The sequence below is a fragment of the Poecilia reticulata genome, chromosome 1 (genome assembly GCF_904066995.2).
Source record: "Poecilia reticulata chromosome 1, P_reticulata-male-v2, whole genome shotgun sequence".
In the NCBI taxonomy this organism is placed as follows: domain Eukaryota; kingdom Metazoa; phylum Chordata; class Actinopteri; order Cyprinodontiformes; family Poeciliidae; genus Poecilia; species Poecilia reticulata.
This window is the reverse complement of record NC_088830.1, coordinates 10,709,186-10,721,362: the sequence shown is the minus strand read 5'-3', so window position 1 is coordinate 10,721,362 and position 12,177 is coordinate 10,709,186. Positions and strand designations below refer to the sequence as shown.

The 12,177-nt window shown below is 40.7% G+C and overlaps 1 protein-coding gene across 2 annotated transcripts in view; it reads left to right on the top strand.

Moving 5' to 3' along the window:
• Window positions 1-11,273, top strand: part of adcy9a (adenylate cyclase 9a) — a 46,825-nt gene extending 35,552 nt beyond the window's left edge. For both annotated transcript variants that reach the window (XM_081605294.1, XM_017305613.2), the window contains 6 exons: window positions 151-368; window positions 1,596-1,749; window positions 2,960-3,102; window positions 3,492-3,521; window positions 4,678-4,951; window positions 5,074-11,273. In XM_081605294.1, the coding sequence (XP_081461420.1) occupies window positions 151-368; window positions 1,596-1,749; window positions 2,960-3,102; window positions 3,492-3,521; window positions 4,678-4,951; window positions 5,074-6,036 (1,782 nt within the window). In that variant the 3' untranslated portion in view covers window positions 6,037-11,273. The remainder of the gene's footprint in view (window positions 1-150; window positions 369-1,595; window positions 1,750-2,959; window positions 3,103-3,491; window positions 3,522-4,677; window positions 4,952-5,073) is intronic.
• Window positions 11,274-12,177: the final 904 nt, after the last annotated feature.

The window sequence follows — 12,177 nt, the reverse complement described above, 5'->3', positions numbered from 1 at the left end:
GGTGCATTCCGACTATCTGTTGTGAAAACGCGCTTAAATTCTTTCGAATGCGATGACGTTTTTGCTCGCACAGACACACGGTGGCGAAACGCCTCCTCGCCTTCATCTCGGGAGACGATCGAATCAGTTTCAATCTTCTCTTCTGTCCAGGTGAAGAACCAGGTTCCGGTGCAGACGTTCGCCAGCCCCACCTTCAGCTCCATCCTGGACGTTCTCCTCAGCTGCTTCGTCTTCCTGGCCTTGACCGTGGCCTGCTTCCTTCCGTCTCTGGTGGACCCGGCCACGGCGGGCCCCCCGGCGCTCGCTGCCCTGATCCTGGCTCCTCTGGCCGGGTTGTTGGAGCTGGCCTCGCTGGTGTTCTCCGTACGGTGAGGCTGTCAGGTCTAGACAGATAAACCGCTTCATGGAGGCTCGTGTGAATGTGCTTTTTATAGGGGTGATGGTGCTCATAAGTTTGGCATCAGGAATTATTTGAGTATAAACTAAAAGAATGTGAACATAATACAGTCCCTGTTTTAAAGCATTTTGCATTGCAGACGATGAAGATATGTAAAAAAAAAACTTAAAGTAAGGTCATTTTTCATGCCAGTAGCCTTAATGTCAAACTGGAAAAAGTATCAAATCCATTCTAAATTTTTTGTACATTCATTCTGCTACAAAATAAAAGGAACTAAATAATTTCTTAATGTACTGTATTATCCAGACTGTAAGTTTCACCTTTTATTCATAGTTTCATAGGCAGGGGCGGCTTATATATGTTGCTATTTTCCTCTTTATATATACTCCGGAGTGAAGTATAGTCCAAAAAAAAATACATTATGCTTATTTATTTATGTTTTTAAGTTGATCAGATTTCTGCGAATTTTTTGGGCATTGTTACAGTGTGGAACAAGTAAGGAATATGTGCAAAAACACCTCCTTCCCACTGTTAGTGGTTGATTTGTGATGGTGTGGGTTTGTTTTACTTCCAGTGGTCATGGGGGTCTCGTGTGCAGGTATCTCTCCCGATGCGGTCCATCTTGGATTGGTCCGTTCTATCTCTCATATGCTCCAACTTTACAAAATAAAATTTTCCCCACTGAAAAAAAAAATTTACTCAAATAAATTTTTTTTGTTTTGTTTGTTACTTTTCAGTGACAGATTGTGCTGCTGAAGTCAAAGGTGGCCACATTTCATGGAGTTTTACAAATTTGTCAACGCCTGGATAAATAGTTGACTTTAAAAAAAAAAAAAATTATTTCTTATTTCGTCTCTGCTGTCAGTTAGCAATTAGCGTATTAGTACCGAGTTCAGACACCGTTAGCTTTTCCAGCACTCATTAGAGGAGAAACTTTGCAGTCATACTTTGGTATAAATGTGCAATTAATCTTGAACAGCAGTGTTGTTTCACCACAGTGTGTAATGGCAGCACCCCGCTGCCCTTTCTTTAATTAAAAACAGACGTGGGATCTGGAGAAAAAAATATGTATTTTATCCGAGTTTATTTTGCAGCTTCAAACTTTTTTGGGGGTAAGCATCCAGTAAACGCTGGAGTTTTGCTGTTTGATATTTGTCTCCCTCCTCTTGATTATCTCCCTCCCTCTCTTCTCTCGCAGCATGACCTTCCACCTGGAGGAGCTGAGGAGATGTACTCGCTCCCTGGCCTTGCTGGTGTCCGGCTGGGTCTCTCGTCATCTGATCGGCGCAGTGTTGGTCTCCCTTCCCGCCGTCTCCGTCTTGTCCCACGTCAGCGCCCGCCTTCCCCTCCAGGTAAATCCAGTTGGTTGGCAAGAACATCACTTATAGTCAATAGAGGCAGAGAAATACTTCCTTACGGTGAAAGAACATAAATATCTACCAACTGTATAAAGAAACAAGATCAAAAAGAACTAGATTAAATCTGTTTAACGTATAGAGGTAACTTTTTTTTTGCGCATGTCAGAGTCTAGACTTCTTTCAGCTAAGATTTTTGACGTGGAAGAACAAGACGTTTCTGCTTTTTTGTTTTCTTGGAGAAATATTTGATAAAATTAAAGTTTTCCAAGCTTTCACGTCTTTCACATTAAGAGGATCAAAGTTGCAGGAGCGCATATAAAATGGGAGGACCAAAAATTTTTTAATTAGGCATAAAATATTTAATCTAATTAAGGTGTTTATCCATAATATTTGATTGTTACAAATCTACATGTGGACATAGTAAAATCCCTTCAGTGTCTTGGTTTAAAATCAGCTGTTTAAACCTCTAAGGAAATTGCATTGAAGCATCTTGGAATTATACACAAATGTACATCCTAAAATGGAGGCACAATCACTTTTAATAAAAACTGCCTTTTTGTGAAAATACTTTTTAAAATGCAAGCTATAGAGAAAAAGTAGTTATTCTATTGATTAGTTATATTTTTCAGACTTCAATATAAATTGACAGTAGTGTTGCAGCGCACTGTTTAATAGCCGGTTTGCATGTTCGATCATTTCAAGAGGTGCCATAGTAAGGAAAAAGGGGTCAGATCTCATTTCGTGATCGTTCACTGCATGTTGCTTAGCAACAATGAGTAATCAAACAAAAGGCTGATGATTTCTACAACACACTTGACATTCATTTACCCCTGGTAAAAATAGGTAAAGAGCCTTAATTATTAGCAATTCATTTTTTTAAGTCCGGTGGCTAAATGCCAGACTGAGTTTTTTTTTTATTCAAATGTTTATTTGATTATTTGATTTCAACGCGTGAAAAACACACACATTTCGGATATCTCATAATAGTTTGCTGGAATTTTGTCCCATTCCTCCTGAGGCCAACTTTTCAAAATCTCTTTACAAAGAGACACTTCCACGTGATTTGAGAATTTCCGATCGCTATTGATTTAGATTTATTAAAAAAGTGTTGAGGAAAACCAGACGAAAGTAAAAACACTGAATTAATTACTGATGCCTCTGTTGCTTAGGGGTAACCGCTCTGACGTTTTACACTCCACCCCAGGTGACCATGTTCCTGTGCTGTGCCGCCATCTTGGCCATAATCCAGTACTGTAACTTCTGTCAGCTGAGTTTTTGGATGAGGTCCGTCTTCGCCACCATCACCGGACTCGCTCTGCTGCTGATGCTGTACAGTCCTGTTCACAGGTACAGTTACATCTCACCTGCACTCGCTAAGTTACGTAGACGTTATCAACCATCACGTAGACAGGCTGTTGATATTTCAAGAATGTATCCGTCTCTGATGCGATTTAAACAGAAATCATCCAATTTAACCACAGAAGTTTGAATATCTCATTTTCACTACGCTGAACCAAAGCATATATTTGGCGTGTGTGTGGGTGTGGGTGTGTGTGTGTGTGTGTGTGTGTGTGTGTGTGTGTGTGTGTGTGTGTGTGTGTGTGTGTGTGTATGTGTGTGTGTGTGTGTGCGTGTGCGTGTGCGCATGTATGTGTGTGTGTGTGTGTGTGTGTACGTCTTGGTGTGTGACTGACTAGTCCTTTCTCCTCGCTGACATCACTCTCATCTCCTTTCAGCTCAAGTAATAACGCCGTGCCGGTTCATGGGTGAGTGTTTCCATAGAAACAGAGCGGTTTGATCAAAGACTGACATTTGAGGGGGTCAACAGGAGCGACAGCTATGTTCTATATTTCTCATTACTACAGCTCTGTTTGACTTTTGCTCATTTTATTTTTGCTTTCATCTGCTCTTTATTGTGCTGCCTCTCTCTCTCTCTCTCTCTCTCTCTCTCTCTCTCTCTCTCTCTGTGCAGCAGTAGTAATGGCTGCTAAATGCCACTTGTGGTGAAAATAACTCATCCAGCTCAAACTGGCTTGAATTTTTGTGTTCGAGATTTAATTAATTGCACCGTCTGGAGAGGAAAACGCCATAGTTCTTCTTTTAAAGGAGCTCATTTCATTACACCTGCTGCTAGATCGCAACATTATTCCACACTTGAGAGAGATTGTAGCTGGTTAGTTACAGTCGTAAGATTCATAAGATTGTAGCATTGTTTTTTTGTTTTTTTAATCTGTAAAAGAACGATTTCTCAGAAGATGGTTTTCATCAACCTTATGAGATATGTTGCAAAGCACTTGTGTTTTCTTTGACTGTGCAATTTTTCAGCCTTGAATTCTGAAAAGCGTGTTTTATTATCACACGTCGAGTTCATTATTCAGACCCCATCCAATGAATATTATTTTAAAAAGTCAGTTTATTTCAGGAACTTTATCATTAAGTGAAACACGGCTATATATATTATTTACACACAGATGGATGCTTGAAACCTTTGTTTCTGTTAATTATGATGATTTTCCACTTAGTCAATGAAAACGACATTTAAAATTAGAATTAATAAAACAAAAATGAATTTGGATATGTAGTCATAATGAAAAGTATGTTTAATACCTGCTTAAAGGTTGTTAGTTTTGTAATGTGGCAAATTACAGGAACCCTGAAAATAGTGAAAACAGTGGATCCCTCTTAGAGGAAGAAATAAATATTATCGGGGTTCTCTTTGTTGTTTTGACCTCTTTAATATTTTTTTTTTTCATTTTGTATTTCATCAATTGTTGTCAGCATTTATCTTTTGGTCAGTAAATATAAACTGTGTACTTTATGTTATGGATCTTGAAGGTAACATCCGCCTCTTGTGGTCCGGCCGTGCCGTTGGGTGCATCTCCTTTGCCGGTCTAATTTTCATCCTGTTTCTTCCCCAAACAGGCTGAACGCCTCCGCCTCCAGCGATGGTGCGTCCGAGTTGAGCCCAGACACGTCGAGGCTCTCTGACTTCCTGGTCACGGAGGCCATCCTGGCCTTCTTCCTGCTTCTCCTTCTGGTCTGGTTCCTCAATCGTGAGTCCGAAGTTAGCTACCGCCTTCATTACCACGGCACCGTGGAGGCTGACAAGCACCGCTCCAAAATCCAGACGATGCGAGACCAGGCTGAGTGGCTGCTGGGCAACATCATCCCCATCCATGTGGCCGACCAGCTCAAGGTCTGCCTTGCTTGCTTGTTTAAATTGTTATAGATAATGAGAAGAGGTGCTATCACGATACAAAGAGTGAGATTGTTTTAATTTGTTATGTCCTCCCCCTCCTTTTTTTCTCTTTTGTTCAGGAGACCCAGAGCTACTCTAAGAACCACGACAGCGTGGGGGTGATCTTCGCCAGCATCGCCAACTTCAGCGAGTTCTACGAAGAGAGCTACGAGGGCGGGAAGGAGTGCTACCGCGTCCTGAACGAGCTGATCGGAGACTTCGACGAGCTCCTCCGCAAGCCCGAGTTCAGGAGCGTGGAGAAAATCAAGACCATCGGCTCCACCTACATGGCGGCGTCGGGGCTCAACGTCCAGCAGATGGGGGACGACGAAGACGAGTCGCCCCACGCGCACCTGAGGGCGCTTTTCGACTTCGCCCTGGAGATGATGGGCGTCCTGGACGACTTCAACAAGAACATGCTGGGCTTCGGTTTCAAGCTGCGCATCGGGTTCAACCACGGGCCCCTGACGGCGGGAGTGATCGGCACGACCAAGCTGCTCTACGACATCTGGGGGGACACGGTCAACATCGCCAGCCGGATGGACTCGACCGGCGTGGAGTGTCGGGTGCAGGTGAGCGAGGAGAGCCACGCCGTCCTCAGCGCCATGGGCTTGGAGTTCGACTACAGGGGGACGGTCAATGTCAAGGGCAAAGGCCAAATGAGGACTTTTCTCTACCCGAAAAGCGGGGAGAGCTTTTGCCAGGACCAAACGGAGCCAGCAGCCGGAGTTGGACCGACAATATTAACTTCCAGTAAGCCTTCCTCCTCTCTTCCCAATCAGTCCCCTCCACCCCAAAGCACTGTAAGGGCTGCAGGAGCAAAATCCGAGCCTGACCCGGCGACAAGCGTAGAAGAGAGGGATGAAGGATACAGGAACTTAGCACACATCCCTGAGGAGTCCCCCGACAGACACTTCAGCAGCCTTGCATGCTCCAAGCCAGGCCCAGCTGCGCAGACGGATCCCGCTCCTCTCACGTTTCAGGAGGAGGAAGAAGCGAACGAGCTGACGAAGCTCAACGAGGAGTTTTACGCTCGTCTCTGATCGTAGATCCCGCCATTCTTCCGTCTTCTTCTCCCCCGCTTCCACCTCTTTAGGACCGATTACAGATGCCGGCAAGGACGTCTCTTCCTTTCCTCCTTTGGCATAGAAGAAGCAGCTGATCGTTTCAACGCACACCGCATTGAAAATCGGGGCCAGGGAGCCACCGCCGATCTTCTACGGAAGTGTTGCCCGAGCGGCTATAACGGTGGATTTTGGAGCTGTGCTGAGCACAGCAGCTTGTCACGATGAAAAAGCATGAAGAAGGAAGAAAAAGGAACATTTTTAAGGTGTTATGTCTTTTCTTAATATTTTTATTAAGTGCCTTCAGGACTAGAACAGTGAACGAACAAATATGAAAAGTGAACAAGAGTTGAACAACCCAGACTACAGATCGTGCTGTAGTCTCTTATTTCATCCTTTATTTTTTAATGAAAGTATTGTTTTTCTTCTTTTTTTTCTTCTTTTATAAATCATTACCGTTGTGCCATATCAATCGCTAAGGAAAAATCATTTTAGTTTTTATGTAAGTGCCAACGCCGTGTTATGGGCTTAGTGGAAAATTAGGGGAAAATTGAGGGAATTGCACAAAGCAGTGTTAATATTACGTATACTGCTTTGACATAAGGGCCTAAATACAGTATTCATTTATGCCCAGAGATTCACTTATAAGAGGATATGCTGCAAAAGCAGGCTGCTTCGACGATCTAAAAAAATTTTTTTTTTAGCTTGTGTAGCAACTTGACAAACATTTTAAGCACAGTTCTTGCACAGTGTTTTTGTTTTATTTTTACCACTTGTATTTAGCAGTTTTTACAGCTTGATTGCTTCTTAAGAGATGTTGAGGAAAGATCTTACAGTAAAAACAAAAAAAAAGAAGCACAAAAGCTTAGACACATAAGGGAAAATAGACCTGAACAAGATGTGTTTCTGAAGCAGGGACACCATCGGAGAACAGGAAGGCACTTTAAACACCCACAGTGCCTTGCAAAAGTATTCATGCATCTTGAGCTTTTTTTTGTTGTTGCATTTTTGTCATTTTCCAGTTTCCTCAATGTATATAATTGGGATTTTATGCAATAGATAAATCCGAATTAGTGTAAAATCAGTACAAATATCGATGAGAATGATTGAATGAAATCTGAAAAGTGTGGCGGTCATTTTTTGTCAGCCCTCCCAAGTTAACCCCTCGTAGAACCAATTTTTTGTGCAAGCTCCTTTACACGTCTAGACTTAAATATTCTTCTTTGCAAAAGCGACACAGGCTCAGTCACACTGAGAGCTTTAGTGGGGGGAAAAAAAGGCAATTCTAAGCTCTTGAGCTGATTCCAAGTCAAATTTTCACTTTATTTAGGTCATAAAGACATGAGCAAGCTTTGGCCCAAACCGTTCCTGTGCACCTCTGGCTCGGTTTCACGCTGAAAGGTGAACCTTCAGTCTTTGTAAACTCCTAACAAGTTTTTCTTCCAAGATTTGAAGCCGCTTACTCCATCCTGAAGAAAAACATTCCCACATTTTATTTTTTATTTCAGTCATGAGGCATTTTGAATGTAGACCAAAAAGTTCAGATTTGAGTATCCTTGGTGAAAACATGAATTGCATCGGATTAGTCGTGTTGAATTTTATTTTTTTTTTAAATATAATTTAGTAAGCGATTAATCGTTAAATGGAGAATAGAGACTCAAAAAAAAGAAAAAGAAAACAATAACATAGTCAAAGCAGTAATTAGGCCAAAACTTTACAAAAGATATATACATTTTTCACTAATGATAAAAAAAAAAATTATTTATCAGTAAATATATTTTACCTAGAATTTCTCAAGTGACACAGTGTTGGCTTTCTTTTACTCAAATATTGTAAAAAATAAAAATAAAATAAATAAATAAATACAATCTCATATTAAGTGCATTTTCTATCCAATTATTGATTGGTTAATCCGAAAAAACAATTAAAAGTCTAACACTACAACATATTGATTATCTCAGGCAGAGCTTTTCACATGTTAATGTTAGAAGTATTTTGTTTAGCTTTGCTACAAATGATCAATCAGTCACTAACAGAATGCTATGTTGTTGCATTTAAGGCAATACAATTTTTATTTTTGTATTAAAAAAAAGGAATTAAATTATTTATCTGTGTTTTTTTAACGTATTTCCAATATTGTTTGAAGTAAGCGTAAATAGTTAAATAAAAGCTCTGCAGTATTTGCCATTTCTCTCTGTCTGATTAAACATCAGGATAATCGATAGAATAATCAATTACCAAAATAATTGGTTAGCTGCAGGCCTATCCTCATCTTACTAAGATGAATGGATGCGCACACCTGTTTAATTCTCCACCAATCTGTGCTGGTCTGTCGCATGAAATCCCACGCTTCGCTTCAGCACATTGAGGTTTCTGCTTGTAACATGACAACATGTGAAAAAGCTCGATGACTATGAGGATACTTCTGGAACGTGCTGTCAAGTGGAACCGTGATCTGCTTTTCGAGGATGCAATATACTCTCTTCCCCCCTGGATTGAGAACGCGAAGGAGCAAATTCAAAAGCAAAGGTTGTTTAGTTTGCTCCACCTGGAAGCTTGTCTACAAGTGAGATGGGAGTTTAGAAATCAAATAAACTTTGGGGTGTCGTGTACCTTTAATCGGGAACGTGAGGAACAATCGCAGTCCCCACACGCCTGTTCTGTGTCCAAATACAGCTCATCTAGTTCACTGTGTGTTAAACCTCTGAGTCAAACTGTGTGATGCTCCATTGGCCACCTTTTACTGCTTGAAACAAAGAAACAACAACAAAAAAAAAACTGAAATAAAATGAATATAATTTACCTACTGTGGGACAACAAAGGATACTTCTATTCTGTCGAGTTAGCTGAATTTGAGTTTCGCTCTACAGTTTTGCTGTTGAAGCGTTGGGACATTTCACGGCTTCTTCCCCGGGGAAGGAGCCCTCTACTGTATCGATATTGTGCCACTTTAATGGAGTGATCTGTAAGTGAAGTGCAACAACACCTAGTTGATTGTTTTGTGGTGCCTAAACTTATGGCTGTTTATTTTAGTTTTTTCTTTTTCAGTATTTTAGTACACTTTTATGTTTTTTCTAAATGATACATTTTTCATAAGGACGATTTGATTATGATTGTATGTTTTAAGAAAATGGAGCTCCCACAACGTTTGCTGCAAGTTGGAGTTGACAGATTCCTCGCGGTTGAAATCCGACGGGGTTTCGCATCGAATCACTGCCGCAGTTTGCTTTTGCCCTTTCACTTCCCCCTCATGTTCGGTCTCTTCTCCTCAAAGCACATGTCTCTCTCTTTGTGTGTGTGTGGGTGTGTGTGTGTGTGTGTGTGCTGTGAGACATCTAACTTTTACCTGAAGTAAATAAGAAAAGATGCAAAAGGAAATCCTTGAGATTAGCCAATCTTCAGTGTTTCATTTCTTTGCTGCTGCTGCCTCCTCGTTTGTACAGGAATTACATTATTTACATTTCGCTGTTAGAGCCGGGCTGGGAGGCGGGGAGGAAAGAGCATGTGTTGTCATTTCAGAAAAAATGTAAAAGGGAAAACCTTCTCTATTCTCAGTACCTGTCAGGAGTATTTATATCGCCTAGACGGTTTCACATCGTGTCTCATTACAACCACAGACTTGAGTGTACTTTATCGGGGACTGTATGGGAACAATTTTCAAGTCTTTCCACAGATTCTTTGTTGGATTCAGGGCTGGACTTTGACTGGGCCATCCTAGCACATGAATGTGCTTTGATCTAAGCCATTCCATCATAGCTCTGGTTGTTAGTTTTAGGCTTATTGTCCAGCTGGAAGATGAACCGGCGCCCCGGTCTTAAGTGTTTTTGTCTAACGCTGCTTTTAACTTCTCCGCAACATTTTCCCTCAACCATTCTGCTGTGTTTCTTGGTCAATTTGTAGCCGTTTTCTCACTAATGTTCTCTAACACACCTCTCTAGCAGCTGGATTTCTACTGAGATTAGATAGACTCTTATTTTATTAGTGGGTTACTTCTGAATGCAATAGAGTGAGGTGCAGTATGTAACTTTTTTGAACTATATATATATATATATATACATATATATATATATATATATATATATATATTTTTTTTTTTTTTTACCCATTTACCATATTTGTTAAAATTGAGACCATGTAGTGTTGTCGCTCAAGCTCGTGTACACGCTGCTAAATGTGCATGCATTTAGCACCGTTGCAGGAAAATAGTTTATTGGCCGTCACTGGTGGCCGTGCTAACTAGCCTGAGCATTCACAGCAGGCTTTGGTGTGGAGGAATGTAACGCAGAGCAAGAGAGGGAGGGTTTGAACTGTGCATACACAAGGATGATTGACAGCACTAAGACCTTCCTCCTGACTCTGATTGGTTGTTTCTGCAGATGACAATCGGACCACAAGCAGGAGGCAGTGGAGCTTGATTTTTCTTTCTTTTTTTCACTGTCAAAGCATAATGACAGTTTTAATTAATATGTGTAAGACATATTGTTTTTAAAAGTTACACACTGCAAAAGAAAATAAAGCCACGTATCATTTTCTGCCCACTTCACAGCTATGTGCTACGTTGTATAAAGTCCAGATAAAGTACATCAAAGCGTGTGGTTGTAATGTGACAAAATTAAACAAGTTCAAAGGCTGTGAATACTTTCGCGAGCCACCGTATCCATCTGCCTCATCTGTAGCATAGAAAGACTTTTGGTTACCTCTGCCACTGGGCATCCCGCGCATACACAATCAGTGCCTTTTTTTTTGTTGGAGTCTTTTTTTTTTTCTTAAATTGTTGTGTGTGTGAAGTGTGGTTATAGTGTCAAACGATTTAACCCTAGTTGCATTAATACCATGAGAATCCAAAGAAGCATCTTCAGCAGACGTCACAGTAGCTAGAGACAAAAATAGTTATGTGAGACTTCAGTCATAAGCTCTCAAAATGTTTTTTTTTTTGTATACTTGTGATTCATATGCCCAGATTGCTCGCTTTCGATGAGCCACAGCACAAAAAAAAGTTGTAGACAATACCAGGTCTTTTGTGAAGGAAGGTTTCACACACGTTTTCTTGACGACCTTTACGCCTTATGTTGTTAAGTTATCCTGTGTGAGTTTTAGGCCATGGCAGCACAGCATACAAAGAGAAAAAGAAAAAAGAGATTTCACAAGTTGACAAGTGCACCACCTTTCCAGTAGCACACATCTGTATACAGCCACAAATAAAACATTACATTGAAGACTACCGACTCTGTGATTTGTGTACCGAAGAGAGGAGTTTATCTCGACTGCATGCGAGTTCTCTTGTTCCTTTCGATTCTTCACTATACTCGCACTGTAACCGTTTCTGGACTAACAATGAAGAGTTTGTTCAAAGGAAGTCAGACGATCCAGTCACAGACTGACTTTTATGACCACAGCGATCAACGCTCAAAGGCAAAGAGCTAATCCCATATCATGACACTGCCTCCACTGAGCTTCGAATGCGGGTTAAGTCTGATGAAATCTTTTCAGTTTCCTTTTATTTGTCATTTCATTTCATCACTGTGTGTCGGAAAACCCTCGGCATGCATCAGAAATAAGATTTGGTTGTGTAAGAAAACTAAGAGAAGTACCAGTGAAACAGCATGACTCCATTGTTCGTTTAGATGATGACGTTAAAGCACCTCCCACTAATATTCTGGCATGTTCCAGAGTAGCGTTGGTTGACTTTTAATGCATTTGCTATATTTTCATAAGAGATTCACAGTGTGTTATTTGAGTGCATCACCTTATGTGTCTTTTATCAACACATGGTCCTGAAAGCATTCATTGTTTGTACATTTATTCATTTATTTTCTTACATTTAATAAATTTTTTTTTTTTTTTTACATGTGCATGTGTCAGAAAAGAGAAAGGGATGTTTATTAGCAAACTGTTCAATGTGTGTATTGGCTTAAGCGGGAGTCGTGATGTAATCCAGTTCTTCTTTTTTCCAGTATGAAAGAAATAAATGCTGAAGTAGAAAACTGCAGATCAAAATGCAGAACTCAAGATCCACAACATGCACACTGATATCTAATCAAAACCTGCTGCTGTCGTGTGTTCCTGCATTGTTTCAAGATGCCTTGTTAATATAACCGATGCCTTCTAAAAGTTGCTGTT